This window comes from Strix aluco, chromosome 19, assembly GCF_031877795.1.
Source record: "Strix aluco isolate bStrAlu1 chromosome 19, bStrAlu1.hap1, whole genome shotgun sequence".
NCBI classification, from domain to species: Eukaryota; Metazoa; Chordata; class Aves; order Strigiformes; family Strigidae; genus Strix; species Strix aluco.
In genome coordinates this window covers 9,038,006-9,053,904 of record NC_133949.1, presented here as the reverse complement: position 1 = coordinate 9,053,904, position 15,899 = coordinate 9,038,006, and the positions used below count along the sequence as shown (strand labels likewise).

The 15,899-nt window shown below is 56.4% G+C and overlaps 1 protein-coding gene across 8 annotated transcripts in view; it reads left to right on the top strand.

Annotated features, from left to right (window-relative positions):
• Positions 1-9,479, top strand: part of DTX2 (deltex E3 ubiquitin ligase 2) — a 39,740-nt gene extending 30,261 nt beyond the window's left edge. For 4 of the 8 annotated variants that reach the window (XM_074845585.1, XM_074845586.1, XM_074845590.1 and 1 more), the window contains 6 exons: positions 5,488-5,574; positions 6,532-6,602; positions 7,264-7,422; positions 7,509-7,670; positions 8,411-8,500; positions 9,129-9,479. In XM_074845585.1, the coding sequence (XP_074701686.1) occupies positions 5,488-5,574; positions 6,532-6,602; positions 7,264-7,422; positions 7,509-7,670; positions 8,411-8,500; positions 9,129-9,353 (794 nt within the window). In that variant the 3' untranslated portion in view covers positions 9,354-9,479. The remainder of the gene's footprint in view (positions 1-5,487; positions 5,575-6,531; positions 6,603-7,263; positions 7,423-7,508; positions 7,671-8,410; positions 8,501-9,128) is intronic. The other 4 variants (XM_074845587.1, XM_074845591.1, XM_074845588.1 and 1 more) reach the window with 2 other exon arrangements.
• The last annotated feature ends 6,420 nt before the right edge of the window (positions 9,480-15,899 follow it).

Genomic DNA, 15,899 nt, shown 5'->3' with positions numbered 1-15,899 from the left:
TGTTGGTACCGGGGTCTGCACCGCTCACAACATCAGGCCCTCCCTGACACGGAGGAGACGTGGGTGCAAGCAACCAGGATGCTCATAAGAGTGTGATGTTAATAGGAGGATATGTCCTGCGACTTCAGAGCGTGAAATGGGGTAGGTGGGGAGGATTGGACATGGGCTGGGGGGGCGAGAGCAATGCACACAGCATTAGGTATCTTGTCGGGGGAGCAGAGGAGTGGCTGTAGCCATGCCAGGTGTCACACACCCCACCAGCAATGCCTCTTCCTCTGTGAGATGCTGGTTCCCTGGTGCTTGCTGCAGCACCTGGGAGCACACGTGTGTTGCCTGCTGGGGCTGCTGAGCCACCCGTTGGCCAAAGGCTGGGTGTGCTGGGGCAGGGCTGGCACCTGCCTCGTCCCTCGGGGGTGTCGGGGCTGTGCCTGGTGCCAAGATTCCCCAAGAGCCAGGCTGCCACCTCCCTGCCAGCTCACCAATGCCACCTGCCAAGGCCAGACAGCTCTGGAGGAGCAGAAAGGGGACACCAGCAGGAGGGTGGGACAGTGTCTGGGGAAGGGGCACCAAGCAGCTCCTTCTCCCATCTGGTATGGCAGGATTTGTCCCAGCCATCCTCGGCCTGCTCAGGATGTGCTGCAGAGGAGACTCTTTGCCGGCTCTGCCCTTTCCAAGCTGACCCCTGAGAAGGGGTGCCTTTCTGCGTTTTAGATTGCTAAAATCCCCCCTCTCGTTTTAGAAAGCGGAATCCCCTTTGCTGGGGGCAGGGATGCCAGTCCTGCAGAGTGCATGACTCCTGCGATGAAGAGGGTGCTCAGTCCCTCCTAGGAACAAGCTGTACAACACCCCTCCAGGCTTTGGAGCATTGTTCTGCAGGGAAAGTACTGAGCCTGACTTTTGGCCGGGCTGTTCTCTTTGTCTTTTCTCAGGCAGAGATGGGCCTGTTTTGTGCCCTGAATTTCTGCATCATGTGCCCTTTCCCCTCCCACACCCCTCTAGGATTTTCCAGTATAGAGAGCTCTAGTGAGAGCTGTGCATCCAGAAGCAGGCCCGTCAGTGTGCTGACTACAACCAGCTGGTGCCAAAATTGGTGGTGGTGGGTCCCTGCCGAGCCCCTTCTCGCTCCCTCCCGCTGCTGCAAACCCAGGCCCCACACGGGTTGAGGCAGCACTGGCGGAATTGCAGCCAGCTTGGTGAATAGCTGGGTTATGTTAAACAACGGCGCTAATTAGTTAGGACTCATTAACGTTGTTGCCGTTCTGGCAGCGATGTCTCTGGCGCAGACGCGTGCTGCAGGTCTCGGGGAAGCCGTAGTCTCCGGGCAGGCGCTGTGCTGGCACACGGCCTGGCAGCATCCACCGTCCTGATGGCTCAGCGCTGCCTTCCCGGCGGCCGGCACAGCGCTGGGCTTCCTCGGGCTGCTGCAGCCGCTGCCTGCCCCTCAGCACAGGCTGAGACCCCGCCGGCACTCCGGGAGGGAGGCGAGCGGCTTGTCCAGCTCTCTCCAAGCGCTGCTGTGCTGCTGGGGCATGGAGCCGGCCACCACAGGGCTCCTCTGCCTTCCCGGGCCCGTGGCAGCGCTGAAGGGAGGTGGTGTTGGTTTGGGTTTGGTGTGCTGCTCGTAACCCTCTGGGCTGATGAGATCACCATCCACTTTTCCCCTGGCTTGGAGGTTTCCCTGCACGTCCTCTCTCTGGGGTGGGCGGTCACATGCGGAGTGCTGCAGTACAGAGGGAGGGGAGATGGCTTGTCCTTCTCTGCCAGGCAGGACAGGATCTGGCTAGGCAAGGGGAGTAATCCCAGCTGACCCCAGTTGCTCCATGTATGTCCATCCATCTGCAGCTGGGTCTGCGGACCATGTCGGTGCCTTGGGGAGCCCTTTGGAGTCGGGGAAGCTCACTCTTCCTAGGGGGCACTATCTGCTGACAGAGACAGGCTGCAATAACAGGGATGCTCTGTGTCACAACCAGAGCAGCCTGGTCTCTTGGCCATCCTGCTGAAATGCTAAATGGGGATAAACCTAGTTTTAACACCAAATCTCCTCTCACCTTCCTGGGCTCCGGACAGTCCTCTTGGGGGTTGAGGCTGGTAGGTCCAGCCTTTGCAAGTCCGGGGAGCAGAGGGCAGAGGTGATCTGAGTTGGGTGACTGTCCATGACAATAACTAGAAACAACCTGTGTCTGGCCTGCATAGGGTATCAAAAAAGAGTCTGCTGCTAACCATATGGCTTGTTTTGGGATACAGAAGGAGGCATCTTACCGCTGCAAGCATTTGGTTGCTGAGCAAGGATTCAAAACACATTTGTTAAATGTTGCCCATGGAAAGCCCTTGTAACCAGCAAGCAACTTATTATTTACAGGGAGGAAGGGGAAGCATTAAAAAAGGAATTGTTATTCCTTTATTTGTAAATGAAAGAATGGTAAACGTTCCTTCACATCCCAGATAAATCAATAGCACAGCGTTAGGCCAGCTGGTGATAAACAGCATCAGTTTATTCTGCTACTGCATTTTCAATCTGCTATTGAATCCAGAAAACTCTGGGGACTGAAACAGGCTTTGATGATCCCAGGGGATAGCTAGGACAAAGGTTTGGAGGTAAATGCTTTTACAGAGCAAATGGTCCAGCAAGGAAGTGATTCACGTGCTGAAGCATATATGGCTCGTGCTGTGGCGGGTGTTGTGCCTCCCAGCCTTCTTCTGGCTCCCCCTGTGCTGCTGGGACGTGGCCTGCCAGATGTGCTGGTCTGCCCAAGGAAGAGCCTCTCTTCAGAGGCAAGGAAAGCTCTGTGGGCTTCGCTACCCTTGCTGAAACCAAGTTCTCAGCATCAGAAGGCTTCCTCAGGACTGGACATTCAAATACATGCAGCTGGGGACAGGTTTTTCTAAAGCACCTGGGCTCTCCAGCCCTTTCTCTCTCCAGGCAACCTTGGTGTGGCTCTAAATGCATCAGAGCAAAGTGACAGGAACAGATCAGAGATACCACAATGCAAACCCGTCAGACATGGGTTTCCAAGGATGGCTGAGGGCTGCATCACCCTCTTCTGCCTGTCTCATTGCCCCAGCTCCATCCTAATGCGAGCTGGTGAGGTGGTGTAATGCCGTTTGCTTTACCTGAAACCCTGCTCTACCCCACAGACTCTGCAAGAGCTTTCTTGTCCTCGTTTTTACCCAGCTCTGCACCAGGATTTTTGTCCCCTTTCATTGATGTGATTTGAATGAGTCTGGCCATTTCTTGAGCAAGTCATCTCTTTGTTCCTTTGAGCTGCTACAGAGGAAGGAAAGTCCACAGCAAGAGAAATGCACAGCAGGGGCTGCAGGGAAGGAGCATCCTCCACTATCCTGAACGAGGTGAATTGCTCTAAAGCTGCTCAGATCTGCTGTGCAGGTGAGCTGGGGTGTTCTGCCAGGTACTGGGCAGGCGTTGCTGCTGGTGTAACACACCCTCTCTGCTCAGTTCCCTCGCTATCTTCACCACCTTGTGTGTGCATCTTTTTGGCATTGCTTTCTGCAGCCCATAGCCAGAGGAGACAAGAAGGTCACTTCAAAAAGAGCCACCTGGAAAGCACAGTTCTAGGTGGAGAAAGACTTGGTGGTCAGTCTGCCAGGCAGCACGGGATCCTCAGGAATGAGAACATGGTGGTCATCATGTCTGGGTACTTGTGGAAGCGGATGGAGTTACGGTGGGTAGCAGCTAGTACACGGTCCTCTCCAAAACCTGCAGAGCCGAGGATGCTGAAGCCTCCATCTCCCATGTGACCATGAAGGTCTCTTGAGGTTGCAAACCAGAGCCTGGTTCCAACTGCCACACGTGGAAAGTGCCACCCTGTTTGCCAGCCTGGAGCAGGGACATCACAGAGCACTCAGCTGGGAGTGCATCAGGCACAGTAAGCGCCGAGCTGAGCTCTGACAGCGAGCTGAGACAGCTCAGACTGATTGATGTGACTCCTTCCTGGCTGGGAGCTCGTGATGCGCTGTGTGTGAGCAAGGTCCCAGTAGAGAGGATTCGTGGACCCATTTCTCTCCTTTGGAAAAGACAAGACAAGCAGCCGCGTTCCCTGTGAGATCCGGTGATGAAGCCTTGAAGCAGTTTCTGGCACTGCTGAGCTCTTTGCCTGAGAGCTGGAAGGCTGAGGCTTGCCCAGGCTCCTGTTTGTCTCCTACTCTTCTTGAGGCAGTTCTTGGAAATGTTTTTCCAGGGGATTTTTGGCATGCCCCTGAAGTGGAAAACATCTGCTTCCGTGTTCCTCTTTGGCTTAATGCTTATTTTATCCTGTTACCACCCTCCTGGCTAAGGGTCTCCAGAGGGTGATCCTCACAGCCCTGCTCTGCCAGAGATGTCAGCCATCTCTCCCCCTGCCCAGCACTGGCACTCAGAGGGAGCATCCCTTCACCTCCTGGGCTCCTTTTCTTGCTCTGTGTGCTCAGTCATCCCTTCCTCCTTCTACAGCTGCCAGGAATCATGTGTTTCAGGATAGCCAGGAATCGCCTTCTGAAAATAACTCATCTTAATGACTGCATTTTCATTTAGGAGAGTTCATCAGTCTTCCTTAGCTAGATGATTTTCCACCCAACACAGAGCTCTGCCTTACTCTCTTCTGTTGCCCCAAGGTAGCTTGACTGCAGTGAAAAGGCATCTTTTCCGTGGTGGCATCTCACCCAGCTGTCTGTGCTGTGGGGTGACCTTATGATCTCTGTCAAGGTACCCCTCTGGCACTATCAGCTTGCAGAGCTGGTGTTCAAGGGAACGAGGGGCTCCTGTGTGGTACAGGATCTGTGCCATCCAGGTCTTTGCCTGTTTAATGACACCTGTGACATGTGAGCAGTCCTTCCCTTCTTCTTCACCATGTTTGCCTCTACCATGAAAAATGGTTATCCAGAAAATAGCATCCACCCCTTTCTGCTGGTGACAGACATTGCCTTTTTGGGTGACAGAACAGCTCGGTGCTGGCTCCAATGTGGCTATCTCTTGATGTGCAGCTTTTTCAACCACAGAGACAATGCTTGCGAACCCTCCATCTTCCTTGAAAGCCCCAAGTGGATGGGGTAAGCTGAAGATGCGTGTTGTGCAGGTACACCCACAGCTCTGATGCCTGCCTGTTGCACGTGGTGATGCTCTGTGTCTGTCTGGGAGCGTGGAGTTTGGAGTAGCGGTACTCTCTGTGCTAAAGCACGGTCGATGTCCTACAGTGGCTTAGAAACGAGCTTGAGAGCAAATCTCTCTTGGGCAGTGTTGGAGTACAAGTTTCTCGTGAGGCCCTGGGGTGTCAGGCACAGATGGTTGTGGCCTGTCTGGCTGCTGTTAGCATTTCCTTTGCTCCCCACTGTCCATCCTGGCCCTGGCTGGGATGGAGAACGGAGAAGGAAGAGCTATCCTTTGCTGCCCTGTTCAACACAGCTTTCCCCCGGTCTCCCCCAGCAGTAGATTCGGGAAGGAAGGGCAAGATTCCCCTGAGCCAAGTGACAGGTCTCTCTTTTGCCTCCTGCCAGGTGGAGTCATAACGTCACTTGTGCAAATGTTTCCTTTCCTAGGCTGGTGGAAGAGCCTGGCAGCCTCCGTGACGGGCCCGATGACCGGTAAGGAGCTCATCTCCTCTCGCCCGGGGCTGGGCACCGTGCGGAGGTGTGCGATGCTCACTGGCTTAAGCCAAGGCTCGCTGGGCAGCTCCAAAAGGATGGGCTGGGAGTTGAGATGACTGCTGGTTCTCTTGGCGTTAACTTGCTCCGGGTGTTGTGTGGTGTTTTTGCTTAATCCCGTAACACCTCCGAGGGGACCAGGCTGCCGGTGCTGGTGGGCTGCTCGGGTGCCCGTGCCTGGGTGGATGGGGACCAGGGACTATATTCAGGAAAATGCAAAGATATCAGTGTTGTGTGCTGCAAATAGGGTACGTGTTAGAAAGCTGGTTTGTTTTATATAGCCTGTGACTTGCACTGTATTTTGCTGGATATGAGTATGTGGAAGCTCGAGAGAAAGGCCACTGTTCTGTGTTAAGGATGTGAGGCTCATTCTGCCATACTCGAAACAAGGCCTGAAGCTTAGTGTCTTGCTGAGTCTCCTTGTCAGGTGCCAGCTGGGGCGATATGGGAATGCCTTTTCTCCTTTGACAGCACAGATGATGTAATACTCTATCCCACTGAGACCATGGATTGAGTTTGATCCTAGCTGGCCTCTGGTGTGCACAAAGAAAGTCCAGCTGGGACCTGCCTGGAGTCGCCTGGGGTACGTGGGAAGAACTGGAGCACAGCAGCTACAAGCAGACCCCTGGGTGCATGGCACAGGGAACCACATCTGCCAGGGGGTTCTCCCATCTGCGTCACTCACCGTCCTAGTGGTAGCCATTTCTGGTAGCAAAGCCTTTGTAGGGCTTGTAGGGAGCAGCTTCTTCTCCCCCTCTAACCCTAACCTTTCTCCTTGGCATCCTGGCCAGTGACTTGCTTGTCTCCCTTCTCTCTAGCTCACCCTGCACACACCTGTCATATCTCTCAGTGTGTCTGATTTCTTCTCTTTTTTTTCTCATCTTTCTCCTTGTGCAGTGACACTGACTGAGCCAGAAGCAGTAGTGAAGAGGTACCTGGAAGAGCTGAAGGGCACTCCAGCTGATGAGGTGAGAGGACAGTGAAGCAACTCCAGCTTGCCCAGTGGTCTGTTCACTGGGGTGCTGTGAAAACCACAGCGATGCCTGAGGACCACCCTTCCGTGGGCATCCTATCTGGTAGATACTGCTGCTTGCAGTGGCACCGTTGATGCTAGGTGGAGAGGTCTCAGCACTGCCTGAAGCCCACATGTGGTAACTGGTGACTTGTCCTCATCAGAGGACTGTGACAGAAAGCACGGTGTGGGTTGAATAGCTAAGGCTGGCAATGCCACCCCGTTTCCCTTGGAGCTGGCTGCAGGGCCTGGGGTGGAGGAGAGAGTTTGGCTTTGGTCTCCTCTCAGTGCTCATACAGGTCAGAACTACAGACATCAAAACCCTGCACTGGAGCTGCTCTGTAGAGGAGCAGGACATAACCATGCTCGGTTCCCACTCGTCCCCTCTGACTGATGGCAGCTCTCTTCCTGTGCCGACCAGGAGGTGGTGGAGTGGGGTGGTACCAGCCAGATAAGGAAATCTGGTCTCTGTGCCCTTAGACCTCAAAGGGAAGGATTAAAGTCGAAGGCAAATCTTCCTGAAGCATCTCTTTGCTGGCTTCCTTGGTGGGTCAGGTACACAATCAGCCTGTGCTTGCACCACACAGTGGTTTTCTCCGTTGTGTCTTGGACTCTAGGACTGTATCATCTGCATGGAGAAGCTGTCCTCCCCCTCTGGTTACAGCGACACGTGCGAAGGCAGCGCCATCAAGCCAGAGACAGTTGGTCGTCTGACAAACTGCCAGCACTCCTTCCACATGCTCTGCATGCTGGCCATGTACTCCAGCGGCAACAAGGTACCACGCTGGCCCGTCCCCGCGGGTCCCCCGTGCCCGTGTGACGTGGGTGTGGAGCTCTGATACCTGCTTCTCTCTCCTCGCAGGACGGGAGTTTGCAGTGCCCTTCTTGTAAAACCATCTATGGAGAGAAAACTGGTACTCAGCCCAAAGGGAAGATGGAGGTCTCCACTTTCCCCCAATCCCTCCCTGGCCACAGGGACTGCGGGACAATCCAGATCGTGTATCACATCAGCAGAGGCATTCAGGTGAGCGCACAGCACGCCCGCAGGAACGGCTGCTGCCGGGGAGCACAGGCTGTGGGAGCCTCCCAGAAAAGCGTTGGGATCCAGCTGTAATAGTAGTTCAAACAGAATCCATTGTATAGTCACTTCCTAGCTCAAACAGAATCCATTATATAGCATTAATAGAAAGACCCACTAAAGCCTTAGGCCACAAGTAGTGAACTTATGCTGAACTTACACTTAGTTACATGAAGGGACGCCCCGAGACTGGTGCATCCTGTTGAAAAATAAGGTAGCTACATCCATCAGCAGAAGCTGCATCTTTGAGATGAGAAAAGAAACAAGCCTAGAGACAGAGAAGGGATCCAATGAGGAATAAGAAGACCCCAGACCCAAATATTACTGTTGGACCGAACCATCACATGAGGGGAGGGGAACTTAGATCATAAGGGTATAATTTCCCAGGGGTTTCTTTGTTCAGGGTCCCTCTCCGGAGGCACCCAGCTTGATCTGGTTTTTCACTGTGTCATCTGAATAAATTATTTTTATAAGATTCGATGCCCAAGAGTGCTACAGGAAACCTAGGTTAAAGAAATGTCTGTGACACAGTACAGTACCTGCTGGCAGCCCATCACTGAGCAGCCTGAGGTGCCTGGAGCCAGCAGCTGCACTGGCTGTTCTTCAGTATGTGGGTGACTTGGGACATCCCGCTGCTGAGGGTTTGTCCAACTCGTGTGAAGATGGATATGTCTTTTCTGTTGCAGGGCCCTGAGCACCCCAACCCTGGGATGCCGTACACAGCAAGAGGCTTTCCTCGCTACTGTTATCTACCCGATAACGAGAAGGGCAGAAAGGTAAGGTATCACACCCTGACAACGTGACCCTTCGGAGGTTGTCTCTTGGTTCTGTGTTGGTGGATCAGCACAACAGCGTTGTGTTTGGGAGCTGTCCCCGTGATGCTGACCAGCTATCCTTGGTAGTTGTCCATGCTGTTTGTTCCTTACATGTATTTCTAATCCCTCTGCCCATGAAGATCTTTGCTGCTTCTTCACAGCTTTGACTGAACACTTGTTCTCCTTCATTCCTTTACTAAACACAATCCCATCTGATCTTTTGGGAAGACACTCCTGGACTATCTTGGGCTGGACAGTTTCAAGGTTTGCACTGAGAACAGCTGAGCTTGGAAAGTCCCACTGCTGGCACTTCCTCTCCCTGTTTCCACTGGGTGGGTGTGTTTGTCTCAACTCATGCCAGTATTTTTCAAATCCTGGAAGCCCAACATGTGTAGGGAATGGTCCTTCCCATCAGTGACACCACGTGGGTAACTGGGAGGTGAGGGAGAACCTTTGTCATGCTGGGATCTTTGGTTTCCTCCTGCTACAGCAGGGATTTAGGTTGTCAAGCTTCTGGCAGACTGCTTTCCTGGCTCATGTCTCCTAGCTGCTGAAGGCCAGCTTTTGGTTTTTCTCTTTCCACCTCTAGGTCCTGGAGCTCCTGAGGGTGGCCTGGAAGAGACGCCTGATTTTCACAGTGGGCACCTCCAGCACCACCGGCGAGAGCAACACGGTGGTGTGGAACGAGATCCACCACAAGACAGAGATGGACACAAACCTGAGTGGCCACGGCTACCCTGACCCCAACTACCTGGACAATGTGCTGGCGGAGCTGGCCGCGCAGGGCGTCACCGAGGACTGCCTGAGACAATGAGCTGGGGTGGGGGCCCGGCTGTGCCGTGCACGTGTCGGGGGACCCACCCAGTGCACTTATTCCTGTTGCCTTAAGTTCCTGTGTCTGACCGCCCGTCACACTGAGCAATAACACTGTACCATGAGAGCCCTGCCTGCTCTTTACAGTCTCTTTTTTGGGGAGGAAGGGATATTTTTGTAGAAAGTGCTCTTGTGTCTCTGAATGGGGTTGATGGCCACAGCCAGGACCGGCGGGGACAGTGAGGTGACAGATCCCCTTGTGAAGGCAGGACCTTGCCCTGGTGACGCTTGGGGACAGGATGGGGAGAGGGGAGCATCTCGCTTCCGCTAAACCACCTGGAAGGCAAACGAGGGCCTCCCTCCAGCCCACTGCAGCTCCCTGTCCGTGAGGCACCTCTTAGAGCGAAGCCTCCTTGCCCTGTATCTCTGATTGGGTGTAATAAACACGTCTCATTCCCACAGCGAGTTGCTGCTTTGCCTTCAAGCTGCCTCATGGCTTGGGGTGCCTCCCTGCTCGGTGGCCTTCTCTGGAAGCTGGGGACACTCGATCCAGCCAGGAGAGAGGAGGCAAAGCTCAGCTCTGCTGGAGGGACACAAATCTCTGCGGGGGCAGGAGTTGCAGCCTGTCAGTGCTTCTCACCCGCTGGAGCCTGGTGCTCTGTGGCCACGGTGCCAGCTGAGGTGACCCAGCAGTGTCCATCCCGGGGGAGGTCGCAGTCCCCTGCCCTTGCTGTGTCTTGAAACCCTTCTGGCACGTCCTGCCCCTCTTTTTCCCCACTCTCTCAGGCGATGTGGCAGCAGGCTGGGGCTGTTGGTGCCCGGTGAAGCCTCTGCAGGGAGGAGCTGTGGTGCTTTGTGCTGCTGCTGCAGGGAGTGCTGGTGCCACCCGGCGGTGACTCTGTCTGTCGTGAAGGGGATGCTGCCCCAGTCCTGGTGGCTTTACTGTACGTTGTTCCCAGGCTTCTTGTCACCTGAATCCTTTCTTAAGGGCTGCTTCTGGCTCTTCCCCTCCCTGTGGCCACTGGCCCCAGCTGCAAGTCCCAGGAGCTCTGGCCACATTAAATCCCTTTGGCCCATCACAGGCCCTGGTGCCATCTGCCATTTCACCTCCTTCCCAGGAGATCTGGGATGTGGTTGTGCTTCATGGTAGCTCTGTCTTGGTGTCCTCCTGGAACCAGCATGTCCTGGACCAGCAGAGGGCAATTTTCTTTGTCATGCCAATATAAAAAGGAAAGGTTTTTCAGAGCCGTCAAGGGCTGGAGCCCTCCCCAGTGTCCATCTTGTGCTGGCAGCCTCCTGGTTACCCTCTGCTACAGGCTCTAGGGAGGAAACCCTCAAATATCCATCGAAGTTTGGGGATGCTGCGAGAACAGAAGCTCCTTGGGAGCAGCAGGTACGTGTCTGTGTTGCTGAGCTCTACACAAATGAGCTGTGTCTGCTCTTCTCCTGCTCTGGTTGCGAAAGGGAGAGGTTTCGAGTTGAAACCTCAGCTTTCTATCCCTAGATCGTGTTCTCCCAGCAATCAAAACTGAAGTGAAAATTGAGCAGGGTTCACCCAGCCCTGTACAAAGCAAGAATTTCCTGCTGAGTGTGGCCCAAGGCATCTTCTGCAAAGGCTCCTGAGTGTGAATCAGCTGGAGCCTCCCGCGTCTGGGCTGGTCCAGGGCCTGGGCACCGTGGCGTGAGCTGGGCAGGCTCAGCGGCTCGTCCCGGGCTGGCACATCCTCTGCCACGAGGACACGAGGCAGCTCCTAAAATCCTTTCCATGACCATGCTGAGCCCTGAGGTGGCTTAGCCCCCGTGGCGGGGGGATGCAGGCGGCAAAGGGATGGAAAACAGCAGAGCCAGGCACTCGGGCACCGCTGCACAGGGAGATCACAGAATCATTCAGGTTGGAAAAGACCCTCGGGATCATCGAGTCCAACCCTCAGCCCTACTCTATAAAGTTCTCCCCTACACCACATCCCCCAACAGCTCATCCAAACGACCCTTAAACACACCCAGGGATGGGGACTCCACCCCCTCCCTGGGCAGCCTATTCCACTCTCTGACCACTCTTGCTGTGAAAAATTTTTTCCTAATGTCCAGTCTGAACCTCCCCTGTTGCAGTTTAAAGCCGTTCCCTCTTGTTCTGTCACTAATTCCCTGTGAGAAGAGACCAGCACCAACCTCTCTACAATGTCCTTTCAGGGAGCTGTAGAGAGTGATGAGGTCTCCCCTCACCTTCTCCTCCTCACACTGAACAGTCCCAGCTCCTTCAATCTCTCCTCACAGGATTTATTCTCCAGGCCCTTCCCCAGCTTGTTGCCCTCCTCTGCACTCGCTCCAGCCCCTCGAGATCTCTCTCGTATTGAGGTGCCCAAAACTGAACACAACACTCTGGGTGTGGCCTCACCAGTGCAGAGTACAGGGGGACTGTCACCTCCCTACTTCTGCTGGTCACACTATGAGATGCTTCAAAGCCGGTCCCCTCTCTGCCCCGGGACAGGGGTAGCAGCCAGCCGAGGGGGAAGGTGTCAGAGCTGGTGAGGGTGGAAGCACGACTTTGATGCCGTGGTGCTGGTTGGAGCTGGGAGGGGACAGAGCCCCAGATAAGTGCTTATAATGCTACCAGACAGGTCTGACCAAAAGCCGTGGGTCCCCCCGGCCCTGACTGGAGACCCACAGCAGACATTTCTCCCTTCTCCTGGCGGTGCCAGCTCATTTGCAGCGGGGTGGTTATTATTAGTCAAGCCTTGACCCCGCAGGTATGCTGGCCCCACGTCCCAGTACGTACTGGCAGCTGAAACTGTGACTCACTATCCCCCTGCGTCACCCTGCCTCCCTCACCCCGCCAGAAGGCACAAAGGAGGGCTCTGGGGTGGCAGATGGGGGCTGGAATGTCCCCGTGGGCATCTGCTGCTGCTGGGGACCCTGGGGCACATATTGCTGGGTAGGATGAGGGGAAGAAGACCCCTTTCCCTGGAAGAGGAAGGAGTGATGGAGGTTACAGCTGCGCCTGTTTTCCCCCTATGCTGCTGGACTGTGTAATCTTTGAATGCCCCATTTCCACTTAATCTGAAGGCGCGGTCCCAGCCCCTGCAGGAAAGGGGGTGGAAAATCCCCTCCCACCCAGGAGTGGGCAGCCGCTGCCCTTGGCAAACAACAGAGAATCACAGAATCACAGACTGGTTTGGGTTGGAAGGGCCCTTAAAGACCATCCAGTTCCCACCCCCCTGCCATGGGCAGGGACACCTTCCACTAGCCCAGGTTGCCCAAAGCCCTGTCCAACCTGGCCTTGAACCCTTCCAGGGAGGGGGCAGCCACAGCTTCTGTGGGCAACCTGTGCCAGGGCCTCACCATCCTCACAGGGAAGAATTTTCTCCTTATATCTCATCTAAATCTCCCCTCTTTCAGTTTAAAACTGTTACCCCTTGTCCTATCCCTACACCCCCTGATAAAGAGTCCCTCCCCTTCTTTCCTGTAGCCCCTTTAAGCACTGGGAGGCCGCTCTAAGGTCTCCCCAGAGCCTTCTCTTCTACAGCTGAACCCCCCCAACTCTCTCAGCCTGTCCTCACAGGGGAGGTGCTCCAGCCCCCAGATCATTTTTGTGGCCTCCTCTGGCCCCGCTCGAGCAGGTCTGTGTCCTTCTGATGTTGGTGCCCCCAGAGCTGGACGCAGCACTGCAGGGGGGGTCTCATCAGAGCGGAGCAGAGGGGGAGAATCCCCTCCCTCGCCCTGCTGGCCACACTTCTCCTGATGCAGCCCAGGACACAGTTGGCTTTCTGAGCTGCGAGTGCACGTTGCTGGCTCACAGTCAGTTTTCCACCCACTAACACCCCCGAGTCCTTCTCCTCAGGGCTGCTCCCCATCCACTCCTCGCCCAGCCTGTATCTGTGCTTGGGATTGCCCGGACCCATGTGCAGGACCTTGCACTTGGCCTTGTTGAACTCCACGAGGTTCACATGGTCCCACCTCTCCAGCCTGTCCAGGTCCCTCTGATGGCACATCCCTTCCCTCCAGCGTGTCACTGCACCACACAGCTCCGTGTCATCGGTGAACTTGCTGAGGGTGCCTCGATCCCATTGTCCATGTCCCCAGCAAAGATGTTGAACAGCACCAACCCCAATCCCTGAGAAACGACACTCATCACCGCTCCTCACTCAGACATTGAGCATTGAGTGCAACCACCCACCCCATTCCTCATCCACCGAGTCTCCATCCATCAAATCCACGTCTCTCCAATTTAGAGACAAGGATGTCGTGTGGGACAGTGTCAAAGGCTTTGCACAAGTCCAGGTAGATGATGTCAGTTGCTCTTCCCTCACCCACCAGTGCTGTAACCCCATCATAGGTGGCCACCAAGTTGTCAGACACAATTTGCCCTTAGTGAAGCCATGTTGGCTGTCACCAGTCACCTCCTTATTTTCCGTGTGCCCCAGCAGTTTCCAGGAGGATCCACTCCATGATCCTGCCAGGCACAGAGGTGAGACTGACTGGCCTCTAGTTCCACAGATCCTCTTTATTTCCCTTTTTAAAAACAGGGATTATATTTTCCCCTTTCCCAGCAGTAGGAACTTCACTGGATTGCCATGACTTCTCAAATGTGATGGACAGTGGACGAGCCACTTCACCCACCAGTTCCCTCAGGACCTGCAGATGCATCTCATCACATCCCATGGACTTGTGTGTCCTGAGATGGTCTCAAACCTGCTCTTCTCCTGCAGTGGGTGGTTCTTCATCCCCCCAGTCCCCTCTTTGCCTGCTGTCCCTTGGACTGGAGCACTGCCTGGTGAAGACTGAGGCAAAAAAGTCATTGAGTACCTCAGCCTTCTCCATGTCCCGGGTAACCAGGTCTCACCTCTCCTTCTAGAGGGGGCCCAACTGCCACGCCATGCCCTGTTTGCCCACTCTGGCTGCTGGTGGTCCCCAAGGCTGCCCTTTGTGGGTGCAGGGGGTGGCAGTCATTACTCCTGCCCTTGCCCCCACCTCATCAGCCACCCTCTCCTGTGAGAGCTGGTGGGTCCCCGTGTTCCCTGGGGGTTCCCCTGGCTCAGGAAATCCCCCTGAAAGCTGCAATCCCCTGCTCCACTGCGGGATGGACCTGCACTGGAGCCAGTCACGTCGGCGAGAGGAGAGAGGAGGACCACCCACACCCCTCTGCATGGAGAGCAGCCGGGGTGGGGGGGTAGCAGTGCAGTGGGGTGCCCCCGTGCTGTGGGGTAGCTCCCCATCCTGGCTCACTCCCCTGGTCCCAACAGCTTGGGGGGGGCTTTTCCCCAGAGAGGGGGGCCACAGCCCAGCCCTGCTGGCAGCGAGGGGGAAGGACAGATGGGGAAATGTCATCATGGGGTGGCCCCGGAGTTTGGGTGCCTCCACGCCCCAACGCTGGGTGGGACTGTTTGCCCTGAACACTTGGGGATTTGGGTGAGTTTTGGGTGTGATGGCTCCAGAGTGCTTCCCCGCCCCCGGGGCCAGGCTGGCTACACCCGAAACCAGCTGGGCACGGGCCTACCGCTCGCCCTGGCTCTAGGTGCTGGGTGGGCACAGGGCACCTGTGGGGAGTCAGGGCCTGGTGGGGCAAATGGGGGTGCAGGACCACTTGCCCAGCTGCCCCCATAGCCCCAGCAAAGCCTCTGACTCCTGCCAACACACTCTTGAACGTGCCTCCTCTGTGCCTCAGTTTCCCCTTTCACATCTCAGGCTTGTGCCCTGCATCCTCGCAGCCTGCTCTGGTGCCTTGGCTCTGGGGTCCAGTGGGGCAGCTCCCAGGGGGGAGGTTTGGGACAGTGGGTGACCCGGGAGGCGCAGCCGGTCCCCTTTGCCCGCGGGGTCTCGCCAGGCAGGCAGAGCCGGTGCAGGAATGCGGGGCTGGGAGGGCCTGGCTGCTCGGGACAGGCGGTCCCCGCTGCGGGGGCTCGTGGGGCGGCTCGTCCCCTCGGCAGTGGGACGGGGCGAGCGGAGCAGGGCGACACGTCCAGCCCCACCGGGACGACACCATGGAGCTGCCGTGGGTGCTGCTGGCGCTGGCTGGGACGGGCGCAGCCACGGGCCTGGGTGACTTCCCCAGAGGGGACGGGGCAGAGGGGGACGGGGGCTCAGAGGGGCTGCGAAGTCTTTTCCTCGGGGGACTTTGCAAGGTGTTTGTGTCAGGGAGGGGGTTATGGGGGTGGGTATGGCTGGGGGATCCCCACACTGGCGCTGTCCCCCTGGTGCTGGGACTGCTGGCACCCCGTGAGCCCCCGCTGTGCCAGCACCGGCGCTCACGGACCCTGGCGCAGATATGGGCTGGGGTCGGGCGCTTGCTGAGCGGCATGGAGCACGGGGTCCCCCCGCTCACCGCCTGCTCCCCCAGCCCTGCTGCCCTACGTGCCCCGCGTGCCCCCCGCGGCACTGCCAGGGAAGCTCACCGCCACCACCTTCGCGCTGGAGAGGCCCTGCTGCGTCTTCGACCGGCATGCCAACGCCTCCGACGCCGTCTGGCTGGTGGTGGCTTTCGCTAACGGTGAGCGCCCACTGCTCCGGCACACACTCCCCGCCATGGCGGGGGGACATGGGGGACCCTCGC